The sequence below is a fragment of the Microtus pennsylvanicus genome, chromosome 12 (assembly GCF_037038515.1).
Source record: "Microtus pennsylvanicus isolate mMicPen1 chromosome 12, mMicPen1.hap1, whole genome shotgun sequence".
Lineage (NCBI taxonomy): Eukaryota > Metazoa > Chordata > Mammalia > Rodentia > Cricetidae > Microtus > Microtus pennsylvanicus.
In genome coordinates this window covers 25,502,456-25,517,123 of record NC_134590.1, presented here as the reverse complement: position 1 = coordinate 25,517,123, position 14,668 = coordinate 25,502,456, and the positions used below count along the sequence as shown (strand labels likewise).

The 14,668-nt window shown below is 43.8% G+C and overlaps 1 protein-coding gene across 1 annotated transcript; it reads left to right on the top strand.

Annotated features, from left to right (window-relative positions):
- Positions 1–614: 614 nt before the first annotated feature.
- Positions 615–14,347, top strand: Arl9 (ARF like GTPase 9). The gene is given in 5 exon segments (XM_075943005.1): positions 615–1,824; positions 1,826–1,912; positions 4,595–4,754; positions 7,505–7,680; positions 14,171–14,347. Coding segments are annotated over 5 exon segments (1,611 nt in total). The 5' UTR covers positions 615–813.
- The last annotated feature ends 321 nt before the right edge of the window (positions 14,348–14,668 follow it).

The window sequence follows — 14,668 nt, the reverse complement described above, 5'->3', positions numbered from 1 at the left end:
CTCTCTCACCACTTATACCCCATCCCTAAAATCCCGCCTTGCTAAATTGTGAAATATTCCGAGTCCTGCCAGAAAATATGAGAACCATGAGTTCCTCGACTAAAGAAACATGCCACCTCAGTCAGGGTGCGCAAGTCACTCCGCAGTGATTGGGAACGGGATCATTAGGTTTTGGTATCTGTCCCTTGCTGTCATGACCTGCGATCTTTGTGCTGAATAGCTGCAGTTTTTGTTTCTACCCGTGGAATTCACATGGGATGGGAGCAGGGAGATGTGTAGCCTGTGTTCTGGGGTGGTGGTTGTAAGGTGGGGGAAGGTGGAGTCTTCTAGGGACTCTGGTGCCTTAGGCACGGACTGGCAGGGCAAATTGGAGGTTGAAGCTGGATTGCTGAAACTCGTAGGAAGCATTTCTCCAGCACTGTCAAATCGTGTTTTTGTGCGCTCTGGAGCAAGGGGTACCTAAGGACCTCCAGCAAAAGCAGTCCACCTTGCCTGTTTCTCCCGTTCTCTGTTGAAAATCACCAGGTTCCCTTAGACTGGGCATCCTAGCATCCACGCCTTTCCCGGTCGTTCCTTCAGGCTCAAGTTCGACCAATCAGCTGCCAGCTCTAGACCAGCTAAAGCAAGATGCCAGACTGACAGCTGCGCTCACTGGCGCGGCCTGCGACCCTGTGACCGCAGGTGTGGCTTACGCTTGCTTTCTGGACCTACGTCTCCCTTGAGCCCCCACACCAGGGCAACACCTGCCAGGATCCAGGGCCGCGGCTCCTGCGCGCTGGCGCGCGGGAGAGAAGGGGAACAGCGGCGGTGGGTATGGAGAGAGGGAAGGCGAAGGAGAGGGACAAGTTTGTTTCTTCGAGCAGTAGGGAACCAGTAAAAGCAGAGAAGGAAAAAAGGAAAGATGTGGAAGTAAAAAGCAAAGGGAAGTCTGTAGAGCTGAAAGTCAAGAAGGGGAAAGAGACAGGGAAGGAAGAAGAGAAAAGGAAGGATGTAGGTCAGAAAAACGACAGCGGAAAATCGAAGGAAGAGGACAAAAGGAAGAGTGTGGACGCGAAAATTAAAGAAGACGGGAAAGAGAAAGGAAAGGAAGAGGAGAAAAGGAAGAGTGTGGACGCAAAAATCAAGGAGAACGGGAAGGAGAAAGGGAAGGAAGAGGAGAAAAGGAAGAGTGTGGAGTTGAAAATCAAGGAGAACGGGAAGGAAGAAGAGAAAAGGAAGAGTGTGGAGTTGAAAATCAAGGAGAACGGGAAGGAAGAGGAGAAAAGGAAGAGTGTGGAGTTGAAAATCAAGGAGAACGGGAAGGAGAAAGGGAAGGAAGAGGAGAAAAGGAAGAGTGTGGACGCAAAAATCAAGGAGAACGGGAAAGAGAAAGGGAAGGAAGAGGAGAAAAGGAAGAGTGTGGAGTTGAAAATCAAGGAGAAAGGGAAGGAAGAAGAGAAAAGGAAGAGTGTGGACGCGAAAATCAAGGAGAAAGGGAAGGAAGAGGAGAAAAGAAAGAGTATGGACGCGAAAATCAAAGAAAACGGGAAAGACAAGGGGAAGGAAGAGGAGAAAAGGAAGAGTGTGGACGCGAAAATCAAGGAGAATGGGAAAGAGAAAGGGAAGGAAGAGAAAAGGAAGAGTGTGGAGTTGAAAATCAAGGAGAATGGAAAAGGAAAGGAAGTCAAGGAGGAGCAAGGGATGGAGAATGAGGAGGAACAGGTCACAGAAAAGGTCAAAGACAGCAGCAGCACCTCGTTTAAAATCCAGTGCCCGCCCCTGCCGCCGGTAAGAGACCTGGGACCCGCTTCGCCTCCGAGGCGGTTGTGGGCATTCAGACCCGCCGGGCTCTGTTACGTCGCCCCCGAAGTACGCAGAGAACCGGATCTTGTCCGAGGGCGTCTGTCTATGGATGGCTGGGGTGTGGGGGAATGTGCCAAGGTTCGAACGTATCCCCGCCCCCAACTTCACCCCTTCCGGCACCTGTTATTGTCTACTGTGGAGAGACCAGGGATCTCTTAATTGGTCCTAGTTGAACGCAGGGACCGGCTCCTGGCTCTGTTCCAGCGCTTCATACCAGGTGCTGACCACATAGACAATGCTGAAAACAGCACCGAATCCTCTTCCCAGCACGTGCAGTTAATATAGTCTTGGTTGGAAGAGATAAGGTTCCTGGACACGATAAGTACCTGGTGTGTTTAGGAGCTCCCGGTTCTTTTTGTAGTGTTTTTGTGTGTTTAGGAGCTCCCGGTTCTTTTTTTTTGTAGTTACCGTTTGCAGGGCTTTCAGAACTCGCCATGGGGGGGTCTCAGAAGCCCAGGCACTGTTTTGGTCAGAAACTACTCTGTCGCTTAGTGTTCCCAGTTCCTTGACTGGTTCCTTGGCTCAGAGCCGCTTTCTACTTCTGAACAGTGGGAATTGTTAACGGAGACTTGATCCCTGGCAAAAGCACAGACTCGAATCATAGATGATGGAAGAAATAACTGTTACAAGAACAGTGATGTTCAGAATTCGATTTGAGTATGTACCTAGCGGAGTGGTTTTCCAAGGGCGCGGCTTCTCCACTGCACTCTGGATATGTAGGCCCCTGCGATTTCCCCTAATTCGAGGTACTGCATAATTTCTGGTAGTTGTGAACTAGGGCTAGATAAACGTAGAACCCAGGGCTTCAGCAGTAAACTACCATTGAGCTACACCTCAGCCCAAAACATATAGTGTAGACTAAAGTATAAGCAGAATGGAAGCCAAAGTGAATGTGGAATTTCTAGGGAAGATAGGCCGGGGGCATGGTGAGGAGCAGGGGACAGATTTTAGCACAATATTTTCCTAAGACTTCGGATACAAAACTGTCAAAATACGACCAACCGGTATAAAATACGCCCTTCATTTCAGCAGTGGGGGTAGTCTTCTTAGAATTGGTAGAGTAGATTAGGGTATCTTGGGTAGGAATCACAGTGGCAATTGTAGGGGGATATAATCCACACCCCACAGCCATTTCTTGGTGCCTCTGTCCCTTTAAAGAGTGCAGTCTGAACAACTTCCGCTGTCCTATTCCTTACCGTGGCATATTCTCAGAACGACACTGTAACACTTAGAACGGGAACGGAAGTAAGGACTTCGAATTTCATATCTAATGAGATATGAAATAGTCGTGAGAATCCCAATTCCTTAGGGCTAGGAAGTTGGCTCCGTGGGTGCAGTGCGGCTGGAGAACTTGAATTTGGATCTCCAGCATTCATGGAACACCTAAGTACCAACCTCTGGCCTAGCCGCGCATGCACAAACAGGTTCAGGTGAGTGTACCAGAATACACCAACCAAAAGACAATTTTATTTATTTATTTATTTATTTTTTTTTTTTTTTTTTTTTTTTTGCTCCAAGAACAAAAAACTCAGAGGCCTTTATAAATCATGCTTTTTACATTAAGTCCCTGTTAGGCCATGCCCTAAAACATCTTTCTTTCACACAGATTCTTTTATTTTTTTTTATTTTTTTAAGCAGATGAGAGTGTTTCACCTCCAGCACTAGGGATATCAGGGCCACTCTGGGCTAGCAAATAAGACTCAAAAAAAAAAAAAAAACCAGACTCAAAGAGCTGCACTAGAGATTCTTTGTTTTTCAAGACAGGGTCTCTCTACATAGCCTAGCTGTCCTGGAACTCACTCTGTAGACAAGGCTGGCCTGGAGCTCACAGAGATCCACTTGCCTCTGCCTCCCGAGTAGGGTTAAAGGCATGAACCACCATGGTATAATACTGTTTAAGATCACCTTTTGAGCTAAGTGGTAGTCCGCGTCTTTAACCCTCAGAGGTTTGACAATTTCTATAGCCTTAGTCTTTCTGCTTAATCAGGATACTTGTATCAGAAACATAAGTGAGAGCTGGGTGGTGGTGGTTCATGCCTTTAATGCCAGCACTCAGGAGGTAGAGGTAGGTGGAGCTCTATGAGTTTGAGGCTAGCCTGGTCTACAGAGTGAGGTCCAGGACAGCCATAGTTGTTGCAGAGAGAAACCCTGTCTCAAAAACAAACAAAACCTAAGAGAGGACCTTTGTCCTAATATTTTGTAGTTAAATTATCCAACTGCTAAGACAAGACAAATAAGAGACCTTAAATGCTTCCATATTGGGTACCAGCCTTACCTGTGCCGTCGAGAACTCACTCCAGTGCAGCTGCCAATAAATGATAATCCCAGGTGCAAAACGGGGGCCGGAGAGGGCTCAGCAGGTAGAGATGTTTGCTTTTGGGCCAACACTCTGCATTTGATCCCCAGAACTCACATGGTAGAAGGAGAAAACCAACTCCTGAGAATTGTCCCTTGGCCTCCATTGTTCATGTGCATGCGCTGTGTGAGTTGTGTGTGCGTGTATGTATGCGTACATGCATGCATGTGTGTGTGTTTTCATATATTTGTTGTCTGATAAACTGACAAGGAATTGGACAATAAAAAAAGGACCTGGGAGTGATGTCACAGAAGTAGGGGTAGTTTTGGTTTAGACTGGTCAGCAATTCCGTGGTTACAGTTAGGTCCTAACAAGTCAGGCACGCTGTCAGAAGCCAGCCACACACAGCCCCGATGGCAAGACTTTATTGATCAATTTTTTTTTTTATTTCAGGAGAAAAGTAACCAGATCCTAGTAGTAGGCCTGGATGGAGCAGGAAAGACCAGCATCCTCCACTCGCTGGCTTCCAACAGAATCCAGCACAGCCCGGCACCTACCCAAGGTTTCAACGAAGTTTGCATCAGCACTGAGGACAGGCAGATGGAGTTCTTGGAGAGTACGTTCTGCTTCTCATTAGCATCCATCTTAAGCCGGAAGCAGCGTTATCTACTGACATTGTTATCTTGAGAGAAGTGGCGCGGGATGCGATTCTTTTACACTTTAGGAAGACCTCAGGGTTTAATACTTAGGTGCTCGGGGTGGGGGCTGGGGAATCCACTTTCCGCTGTTTCGATTTTCTCCCGTTTCTGTAGTGCTGGCAACAGAGGGGGCTTAGAGGAAGGCTAAATTTAGCATACCCTCCTGTGATCTCCTGTAATCATCCTCCACTTTCCCTCACTGCTGCAGAAACACGGCCATCTAAGCAACTATAATGGGCGTCCTTCTCAACAACAAAACCGGGTGCAGTCCCAAACCTCTTCTAGTAAGCTGACAGTCCCAGTCTCTACCGTATGGCAGCACTGTCCCCACCTCACGAATAATGCAGTTCCCAAAGTCAGATCAGGCCTCCAGTCTTCCCTCTACAACCCCCCACACAAGACATTTGTCCTCATGGCCCTAAATATCATCTTAGAGGCACCCAGAATTATCTAAGCAGTTCAAGCATGTCCAGATGTCTTCTGCTACCTCCACTTGAACTCCTATGTGGCCTTTGAGACTTACTGTGGTCACAAAACAAGCAAAGCAAGCATGATTTATCCCGTCTGTTCCTTTCCCTGTAGTCCATGGCCAGTGCATGGGGGCTGCTCTTCCACTAGGTGCTCAAGGGGGAGCCCCGGGCATCACCCTTGACAGTCTTTCTCTATGGCATCATTCTGCAAGTCAAGCACCAAGGTTTTCTGTCTCCAAAGCATGCATCAAATGTATAAGTTTTGTCCTTTTTGGCTCCCACATGAGAAGAACCTGCCCCTCTCTTCTCTTCCTAGGCACCACAGTCAATTGTGAAATCTTTGCTTTTGTCCAGACTCAAAGAGCACTATTTTAACACACTATTTAAACTAAGCATTTGCTAGTTTAAAAAGCCTTGATAATTGGTTTATCCACTTCTAGATAATTCTTAGCTCAAAGATAAGGTGTTATGGAAAAGTGAAAAAGATGGAGAACTGAGGCATTGTTAAAAACCACCGTGAAGCCAGACATGGTGTTACAGACCTGTAATCTGAGCACTTGAAAGACTGAGGCAGGAGAATCGTGAGCTAGAGGCTAGCCTGGACTAAGTAGTAAGACCTTGTTTCAAAAACTCCAGAAACAATGACCAAAAAAAAAAAATCTACTGATCGAAAGGAGCAGGCCAAGAAAGTGTCGGAAAAAAAAACAACAACAGTAACAATAAAAACAAAGGGGGAGGGTGAGAAAATCGCTAAGAAACCGGTGAAATGGGGAAGAAAGACACAATAGCAAAGGTCAGAAAAGTCCAAAATTAGTACATCGAAAACATAAACAAAATAGACAAACTTCTGGTAAAATTTATCAAGAAAATCTGTAAAGCACAAATAAACAATATGACTGAAAAACCAGCTTGTCACCGGTTACACTGACAGGAATGTAGCATTCCCACGAGTGCTTCAATGGTTTTGCTGGGTAGAGAGATGGCTCAGATAGCATGTGCTTCTCTTGCCAAGAACCTGAGTTCAGTTCCCAGCACCCATGTCAGGCAGCTCACAACTGCTTATACCTCCAGCTTCAGGGGACCCAGTGCCCTCTTCTGGTCTATGCACAGGCACATAAACACACGGCATACATTCACAAGGATACACACACACATTCATAAAAATAAACATTAAAAATTATTTTAGAAGCCAAGCATGGTGGGCCATGCATTTACCCAGCACTTGGGAAGCAGAGGCAGAAGCAGGTGGAGTTTGTGACTTTGAGGCCAGTTGGTCTACATAGTGAGTTCAAGGACAGCCAGATCTACATAGTGAGACTGACTATCTATCTATCTATCTATCTATCTATCTATCTATCTATCTATCATCTATCTACCTACCTACTTTATCTATCCATCCATCCACCTACCTATCATCTATCTATCTATCTATCTATCTATCTATCTATCTATCTATCTATCTATCTCTGTCCATCTATCTACCTACCTACCTATCTACATACTTATCTGTCTATTATCTACCTATCTACCTACCTACTTTATCTATCTATCCATCCATCCACCTACCATCCATGTATCTATCTATCTATCTATCTATCTATCTATCTATCTATCTATCTATCTATCTACACACACACATATATTATTAGAGTGGCACACAATTCAGCCTACCGTCTTCCATTATCTTAGTACCTTATGCCCGTTTTCTCAGTTATGCTGGATGAACAAGCAGTAGCTGGCCATTCTTCTGTGTCTATATAGCACAGGGAGACATCACTGGAGTATTTAGGATTCCCATACTGATACTTTTGTGTTCTGCTTGTTTGGTTTTAATTTTATGTTTGTTTGTGTGAGACACTGTCTTGCTATATTGGTTGGCAGGCCTCAAACTCACAACAGACCTCCTGCCTCACTAGCCTGAGTGCTGGAATTACAGGCATGAACTGCCCGGCCTGGCTTTTCATGCTGATTCTTTGTCATTCCTGGATGAGTGATCCACCTCTGAGGGACAGTGATTCCCATTGACCAACGATTCCCTCAGTAACATTTCTCTGGCCACTCAGAGTTGCCTACAGTGTAACTCAGTGACATTGACCAGAGCACCCGGCCAGTGTGTCCTATAGTCCCCCTTGGGGGCCATCCCTGTGACTTTAATTCATTCATTCACGTGTGACTCCTTCCTCTCCCATTCTCCGCAGTTGGCGGCAGTGAGCCATTCCGCACCTACTGGGATATGTACGTGCCTAAGGTATGGCTGCTGATCTTTGTAGTAGACTCAGCTGATCACAGTCGATTGCCTGAAGCCAGGAGATACCTTCATCAGCTGATTGCGCCAAACCCAGGGCTCCCTCTGGTTGTGTTTGCCAACAAACAGGTAAAAAGCTGTGCTAATTTGGTGGTAGAGCACCTTGCCTCACTTCCAGGCAAGTCCACACCAAAACTAGGTTAATGGAACCTCCACTCAATAGTTTCTCATTATTAGCACAGACATGTCTTATTTTAATAGGTAGATAATCAAAAATATACTGCGTATTTAATTTATTAGGTCTCCTGGATTATATACTCTTTCAATGTAAATATAATTGTCTTGTGTCCTTTAAGTACTTGAATTGCCTAGTCTGTTGCCTCATGAAGAAATGGAATTTAACCATGTGTATTGAACTTATTTCAATAAACCAATACTGATTGTTGATTTAATTTGACACAATTTTGAGTGGCTTCTATGTATAGAAAAAGAGTTTTATTTTAGATCAGTTACACTTGACTGAATTTTTTTTTGTTTTTTGTTTTTTTTTTTTTTTTGGTGCTTGCATCAAAAGCAATTAACGTTCATGGAGAAAGCTTGAAGCTTTTACACAGTCCTTGGAAGTGCAGGCAACTACGAAAAAAAGAAACAAAACAGAATTCCTGTATCATGCATCAATTCTACGTTTTTTATATACCCCAGATAAATTAAATCAGGGAGCCAGTCTGCTTTTATACACTTATGTTCATGGTAGCACTATGATTACAACAGCCACAGGTTAGAAGTTAGAAGGGTCTGTCCGGGGCTGGAGAGATAGCTCAGAGGTTAAGAGCATTGCCTGCTCTTCCAAAGGTCCTGAGTTCAATTCCCAGCAACCACATGGTGGCTCACAACCCTTTGTAATGGGGTCTGGTGCCGTCTTCTGGATTGCAGGCATACACACAGACAGAATATTGTATACATAATAAATAAATAAATATTAAAAAAAGAAGAAGGGTCTGTCCGCTGATGACTGCATAACGAAACGTGGTGTGTCCATTCAGCGTGTTAGTTTAGCCTGCAGAGGGAAGGAAGTTCTACCGCATGCAACCATGCAGATGGACCTGTGGATACTATCCTAAATGAATGAGCTAGCCACAGACGGACAGACGCCGTGTGGTTCTGCGTATAGAGCGTCTTCCCAGAGCCATCAACTCTGCAGTGGACCGAGTGGAACTGTGGATGTCAAGGGTTATAGGAGGGAGGAAAGTGGAGTTAGCTTAGGACAACTAGAGCGTCAGTGTAGCAAGATGAAGAGGTGATGGTTTAAACCACTGTGGATGCATTTAATTTTACTGAATTGCACACTAAAATGATAAATTTTGTTATGTGCACTACTATTACAACAATGACAATGACTACACACACACACACACAACCTTCAGGTTTCCAAACACTGGAACAGTAATTCTCTCAATTACTAGGTCTGCCAACCAAAAACTCAATGCCTTCCTTCCCTTATGTCTTCTATGAGTGGGATGTTCATGGAAGCAAACTAAATAATTACAATAGATCTTACTTTATCAGAAATCTTGATTGGCATTAAGAATAGAGGCTGGTCCAGCACATTTTGATATTGTGTTGGCATTTAAAAAAGAAAGGTTGATGATTTGTTTTTCGTTTTTAAGTGAAGTATCTTAAAACTACAAAGGCTCAGGGCCTGAGAGATGTAGCCCAATGATAGTGAATCTGCTTAGCATATGTGAGGTCCTGGGTTCAATCCCAGCAGGCAGTAGGCGAGGGAACTGCAAAGATTTAGAAGTTCCTGTACACACATTTCACCTGTGTGGCATGCTGGTGGACTGTAATCTGGCCTTTCTCTTGTTGCCGGTCATTTTTATTATTCCCAGTTGTTTACTGTTACAAGGTTGCAGTGAGAGTTCAAATGTGTGCGCCCTTGTACTCACGGATGCGTGTTTCTCAAGTGTGCAGAAGTGCTAGGTTTTTGGATTTGCAAATAATTTTATTGGATATTCCTAAATTGCTTTCCAAAGTCACACTAGTTTACTCTTCCATCTGGAGATGATAGTTATTTGAAGCTCCACTCCTCATTGGGACTAGCCGTTGTCACAACCATCCATTTTGCCAATGTGTTGTTCTTATGATCCTTATTTATTTGAAGTGTTTATTGCTGGCTGAGACCTACATCCTGTTTGCTCTTGTTTTCTCACCTACGATTCTTCCTGTGGGAGAGGTGCTGGGAATGAGAGCCGAGGTCTTTTGTACTAAGCATACCGTTTACCACAAAGATGGGCTGGAAGCCTCTACCTTTCCTGTTTGATATATAAGGGTACTGAATATTTTTTGCAAAATTCCCTTGTTGGTTATATGCATCACTAACATCTTCTCCAGTATCTCAGTGATTTTCATTTTGCTTTGCTTATGGTTCCTATTTTTACATTAGAGACCCCCATTTCTCTTTTTAAGACATAGTTCTGGATAGGTCTCTATATAGTTTTGACTGCCTTGGAACTTGCTCTGTAGACCAGGCTGGCCTTGAACTCACAAAGGTCAGCTTGTCTCTGTTTCCTGAGTACTGAGATTTAAGGCTGGCGAGATTTTCCTTTTTATTTATCAAATTTATCCAGTTTTTCCTTTTGTGGTTTGTGTGTCTTGTCTTCATCAAATTGAATAAACAGAGCCATTGTCAAATTGAAAGTTTTTTGTTGTTTATTTGAGACAAGGTATATCACTATGTAATCTTGGCTAGTCTGGAACTCTTTATATAGACTGGGCTGGTCTTGAACTCATAGAGATTTACCTGCTTCTGCCTCTTGAGTATTCAGTATACCACTATACCCAGCTAAACTGAAGACTTTTGCTTTACCTTAATGATAAAAGACTTAGCTATTCTTTTTTAATTATAATTAAATTTATTCATTTATTTTACATCCCAACCAAAGTTTCCCCTCCCTGTTCTCCCCCCCACACACACACACACCAACTCCACCCCAATTCACTCCTTCTCCCATGGGTGTCAACAAAGAGTGGCATATCAAGTTGAGGTAGGACCAAGCTCCTCTCCTTGTCCTAAGGCGGGGCAAGACAACCCAGTACTAGAAATAGGCTCCTGGTAAATGTTAGGGACAGTACCTGCTTCCACCACCAGGCATCCACGAGCGGATCAAGCTACACAACTGTCACTCTAGGTTGGTCCATGCAGGCACCCTAGTCATTGGTTCAGAGTCTGTGAGTTCCTATGACGCCAGGTTAATTGTCTCTGTGGGTTCTCCCATGATCTTGACACACCACTCCCTATCCTTTACCCCACGGCCCATCCCTTCCTTCTCTTACTCCCCTTCGCACCTCCCCTATTCCCTTCCTCCCTCCCTTCAACAAGATTCTCAGAGCTTGGCTCAGTGCTTGGCCCTGGATCTCTGCATCCATGTCCATCAGTCACTGGATGAAGAAGGTTCTCTGATGATAATTGAGATTGTTACCAATCTGATTACAGGAGATGACCAGTTCATGTTACCCATTCACCATAGCTAGGAGTCTTAGCTGGGGTCATCCCTGGGAGTTTCCCTTGCACCAGGCCTCTACCTGACCCCCAAATGCCCTACATCCCCACATCAAGATCTCTCTTTCATCAATTTCCCCCTCCAACCACCCCCCAACTCAGTCTCTTAAGTTCCCATCCCCACTGGCCCACAGTCCACCCAGATTTCTTTCGATTTCTCCTTCCCAGGGAGATCTATGTGTCCCCCTCTTGGGGCTCCTTGTTACCCAGGCTCTCTGGGACTGTGGACTGTATCATAGTTATCCTTTACTTTATAGCTAATACCCACTTATGAGTGAGAACATACCATCTTTGTCTTTCTGTGTCTCAGTTACCTCACTCAAGAGGATTTTTTTTTCTAGTTCCATTAATTTGCCTTCAGATCTGCTAATGCCTTTATAACAGCTGAGTAATACTCCTTTGTGTAAATGGACCACATTTTCTTTATCCATTTTTCAGTTGAGGGGCATCTAGGTTGTTTCCAGGTTCTAGCCATGATGAATAATGGTGAACATAGTTGAGCAAGTGTCCTTGTGGAATGATTGAGCATCTTGAGTATATAAGTCTTAGCTATTCTAAATTAATGCATATTTGCTTGTATTCTTTAGTGAAAATATTTAGTCTATGCTTTTAGATGAATCACTAGGTCAATATATTACATCATGGGTTTCAAAAGGTTATCTTTTGAAAGCTGGGCATGGAAGTTCATGCCTGTAATCTCAGCAGTGGAGAGCAGAGACAGAAGGATTGCAAGTTCAAGGCCAGCTTGGGCTAGATAGGGAGGCCTTGCATATAAAAAATGTTATTTTATTTATTCTTTGGTTATAACCTCAATTCCTACCCATACTGTCTCCTCCCTACATCTTCCTTTATAATTTCTTCAGTAGATGTATTAACCTGAGACATCATCTATATACTATTGCATCCGTTACTCTGTCACAGAAATCTCTGAGGGCTCTATGAATAACATATTGTGATTACCAACACCCAGTCACCATACATAGCCCACCAGGGGGAACCTCGTAGACTTCTAGGGCTGTGGAGCTAAGACAACATACATGGACCTCTATATACCCCACCAGTTTGCTATAAATTTTTGATCTGAATAAATAATAATAGCAACAAAGAACTCACAAATGATAAGTATGAGAATCAGTAAAATATGGGCAAAAAGTAATTGATAGCTAGGCGGTGGTGGCACACACCATTAATCCCAGCACTCAGAAGGCAGAGGCAGGTGGCTCTTTATGAGTTTGAGGCCAGCCTGGTCTACAGAGCGAGTTCCAGACAGGCTCCAAAGCTACAGAGAAACCCTGTCCCGAAAAAAAATTAAAATTAAAAAAGTAATTGATGAGTAGGGGATGATGGCATACACCTCTAACCCCAACAGGTGTATGACTCAAAAGTTCAAGCCCAGCTTAAGTCTCACGGTATGTCTCTTTAAGAAAACCAACCAACTCCTCCCACTAACAAAACACACCAGGGGGGAGGAATGACTGCAGGAGCCAGAGACCAGCCAGGACCACTTGCACACACTCACTCACAGAAGCTGTGGTTGCCTGCACAAGATGTGCACAAGATCAACACGGAGTGAGTAAGGGTTCGTGAGCCCCCCAGCCCCCCCCCCCAGCTGAGACGCAATGGACAATTGATGGCTTCTGGGCTAGGGACAGTCAGTGTTCTCTAAAGATGTGGCCTCTATAGGTTGACCACCCTCCAGTGGATGGCCTCATTCATACCCACGATAATACAGGCAACACAAATTGGATTTAGTGAGTTATAAGAAGAAAAGGAAACATATAATTGAGAGAGGGCATAAGGCTGAGGATGGATATAGAGGAATTGGGGGAAAAGTAAGGAGGGGATATAATCAAAGTAGATGGTGTGCCTGTATGAAATTCTCAAAGAATAAAAATAGTACATTAAGGGCTGGAGAGATGGCTCAGAGGTTAAGAGCATTGCCTGCTCTTCCAAAGGTCCTGAGTTCAATTCCCAGCAACCACATGGTGGCTCATAACCATCTGTAATGAGGTCTGGTGCCCTCTTCTGGACTGCAGACATACACACAGACAGAATATTGTATACATAATAAATAAATAAATAAATAGATAAATATTTAAAAAAAAATAGTACATTAAAAGCAATCAAATGCATGGTGGTGGATGGCTTTAATCCCAGCCCTTGGGAGGCAGAGGCAGATGGATCTCTGGGAGCTCGAGGCCAGCCAGTTCTACAAAGCGAGTTCCAGGACAGTTAGGACTGTTACACAGAGGAACCCTGTCTCGAAAAACAAAACAAACAAAACTAATCAAACAACCAGATAAAATGATGAACCAAATTTCTCTTGTTGATATAAATTCTTAATAGTTCATCATATTAAAATTATCTTAGAAAAATAAATAGATTGATGGTATCATTTAGAAAATTCAGTCCTGCCAGGTGGTGGTGGCGCACACCTTCAATCCCAGCACTCAGAAGGCAGAGGCAGGTGGCTCTTTATGAGTTTGAGGCCAGCCTGGTCTACAGAGTAAGTTCCAGGATAGTGCCGTTTACACAGAAACCCTGCCTCAGAAAACAAAACAAAACAAAAAAAAAGAAAGAAAGAAAGAAAGAAAGAAGGGAAGAAAGAAAGAAAAGAAAAGAAAAATTAAGGTCTTTAGTGGGGGCAGAAAGTACTTTTTCTTTTCTTTTTTTTAATATTTATTTATTTATTATGTATACAATATTCTATCTGGCATGTATGCCTGCAGGCCAGAAGAGGGTACCAGACCTCATTACAGATGGTTGTGAGCCACCATGTGGTTCCTGGGAATTGAACTCAGGACCTTTGGAAGAGCAGGCAATGCTCTTAACCGCTGAGCCACCTCTCCAGCCCCAGAAAGTACTTTTTGATAAGTCAGAAATGCTGGAATAATTCTGATAAAAATGTTTCTGTTCATACCAACTCTGGAGTCATAATAACAAAGTTTCAGTATTTTCTGCATTAAATGGTAGAGTCATTTAGAATAAGGAGGAAATATTTCTGTCCGACAAGAATGCAGACTAACAATGTGTCCTCCTCTCTCTCCATTGTGGGTAAAGGATCTTGAAGACGCCTACCACATTCTAGACATCCACGACGCTCTAGCACTGTCAGAAGTGGGGAATGACAGGAAGCTGTTCTTGATTGGAACTCAGGTGACTGACAATGGCTCAGAGATCCCCTCCACCATGCAAGATGCCAGAGACCTGATTGCACATCTGGCCGCAAATATGTAGAAGTTGACTAGGACCCGGCCCACTCCTCAATTCACCATTAAACTGTCATCAAAGAGGGCTGAATGGCAGGCAGGCTTAACCCAAAGGTTTCCACTTACAATAAAAAATAAGCCATTTCCTATTCTCTCAATGCAAAGTGTATATACGAAGAGAATGCTCATTTATTAAGATTACATTTTTATTTTTTTAGATTTTTAACTTTACATTTTTTAAATTATTTTGTTTGATGGCAATTTGGATTTTTGCTTGTTTTGGGTGCCGAGAGTGGAGCCCTGGGCCTCACATATGTTAAACACACCATCTACCGTGGTGCTATGCCCA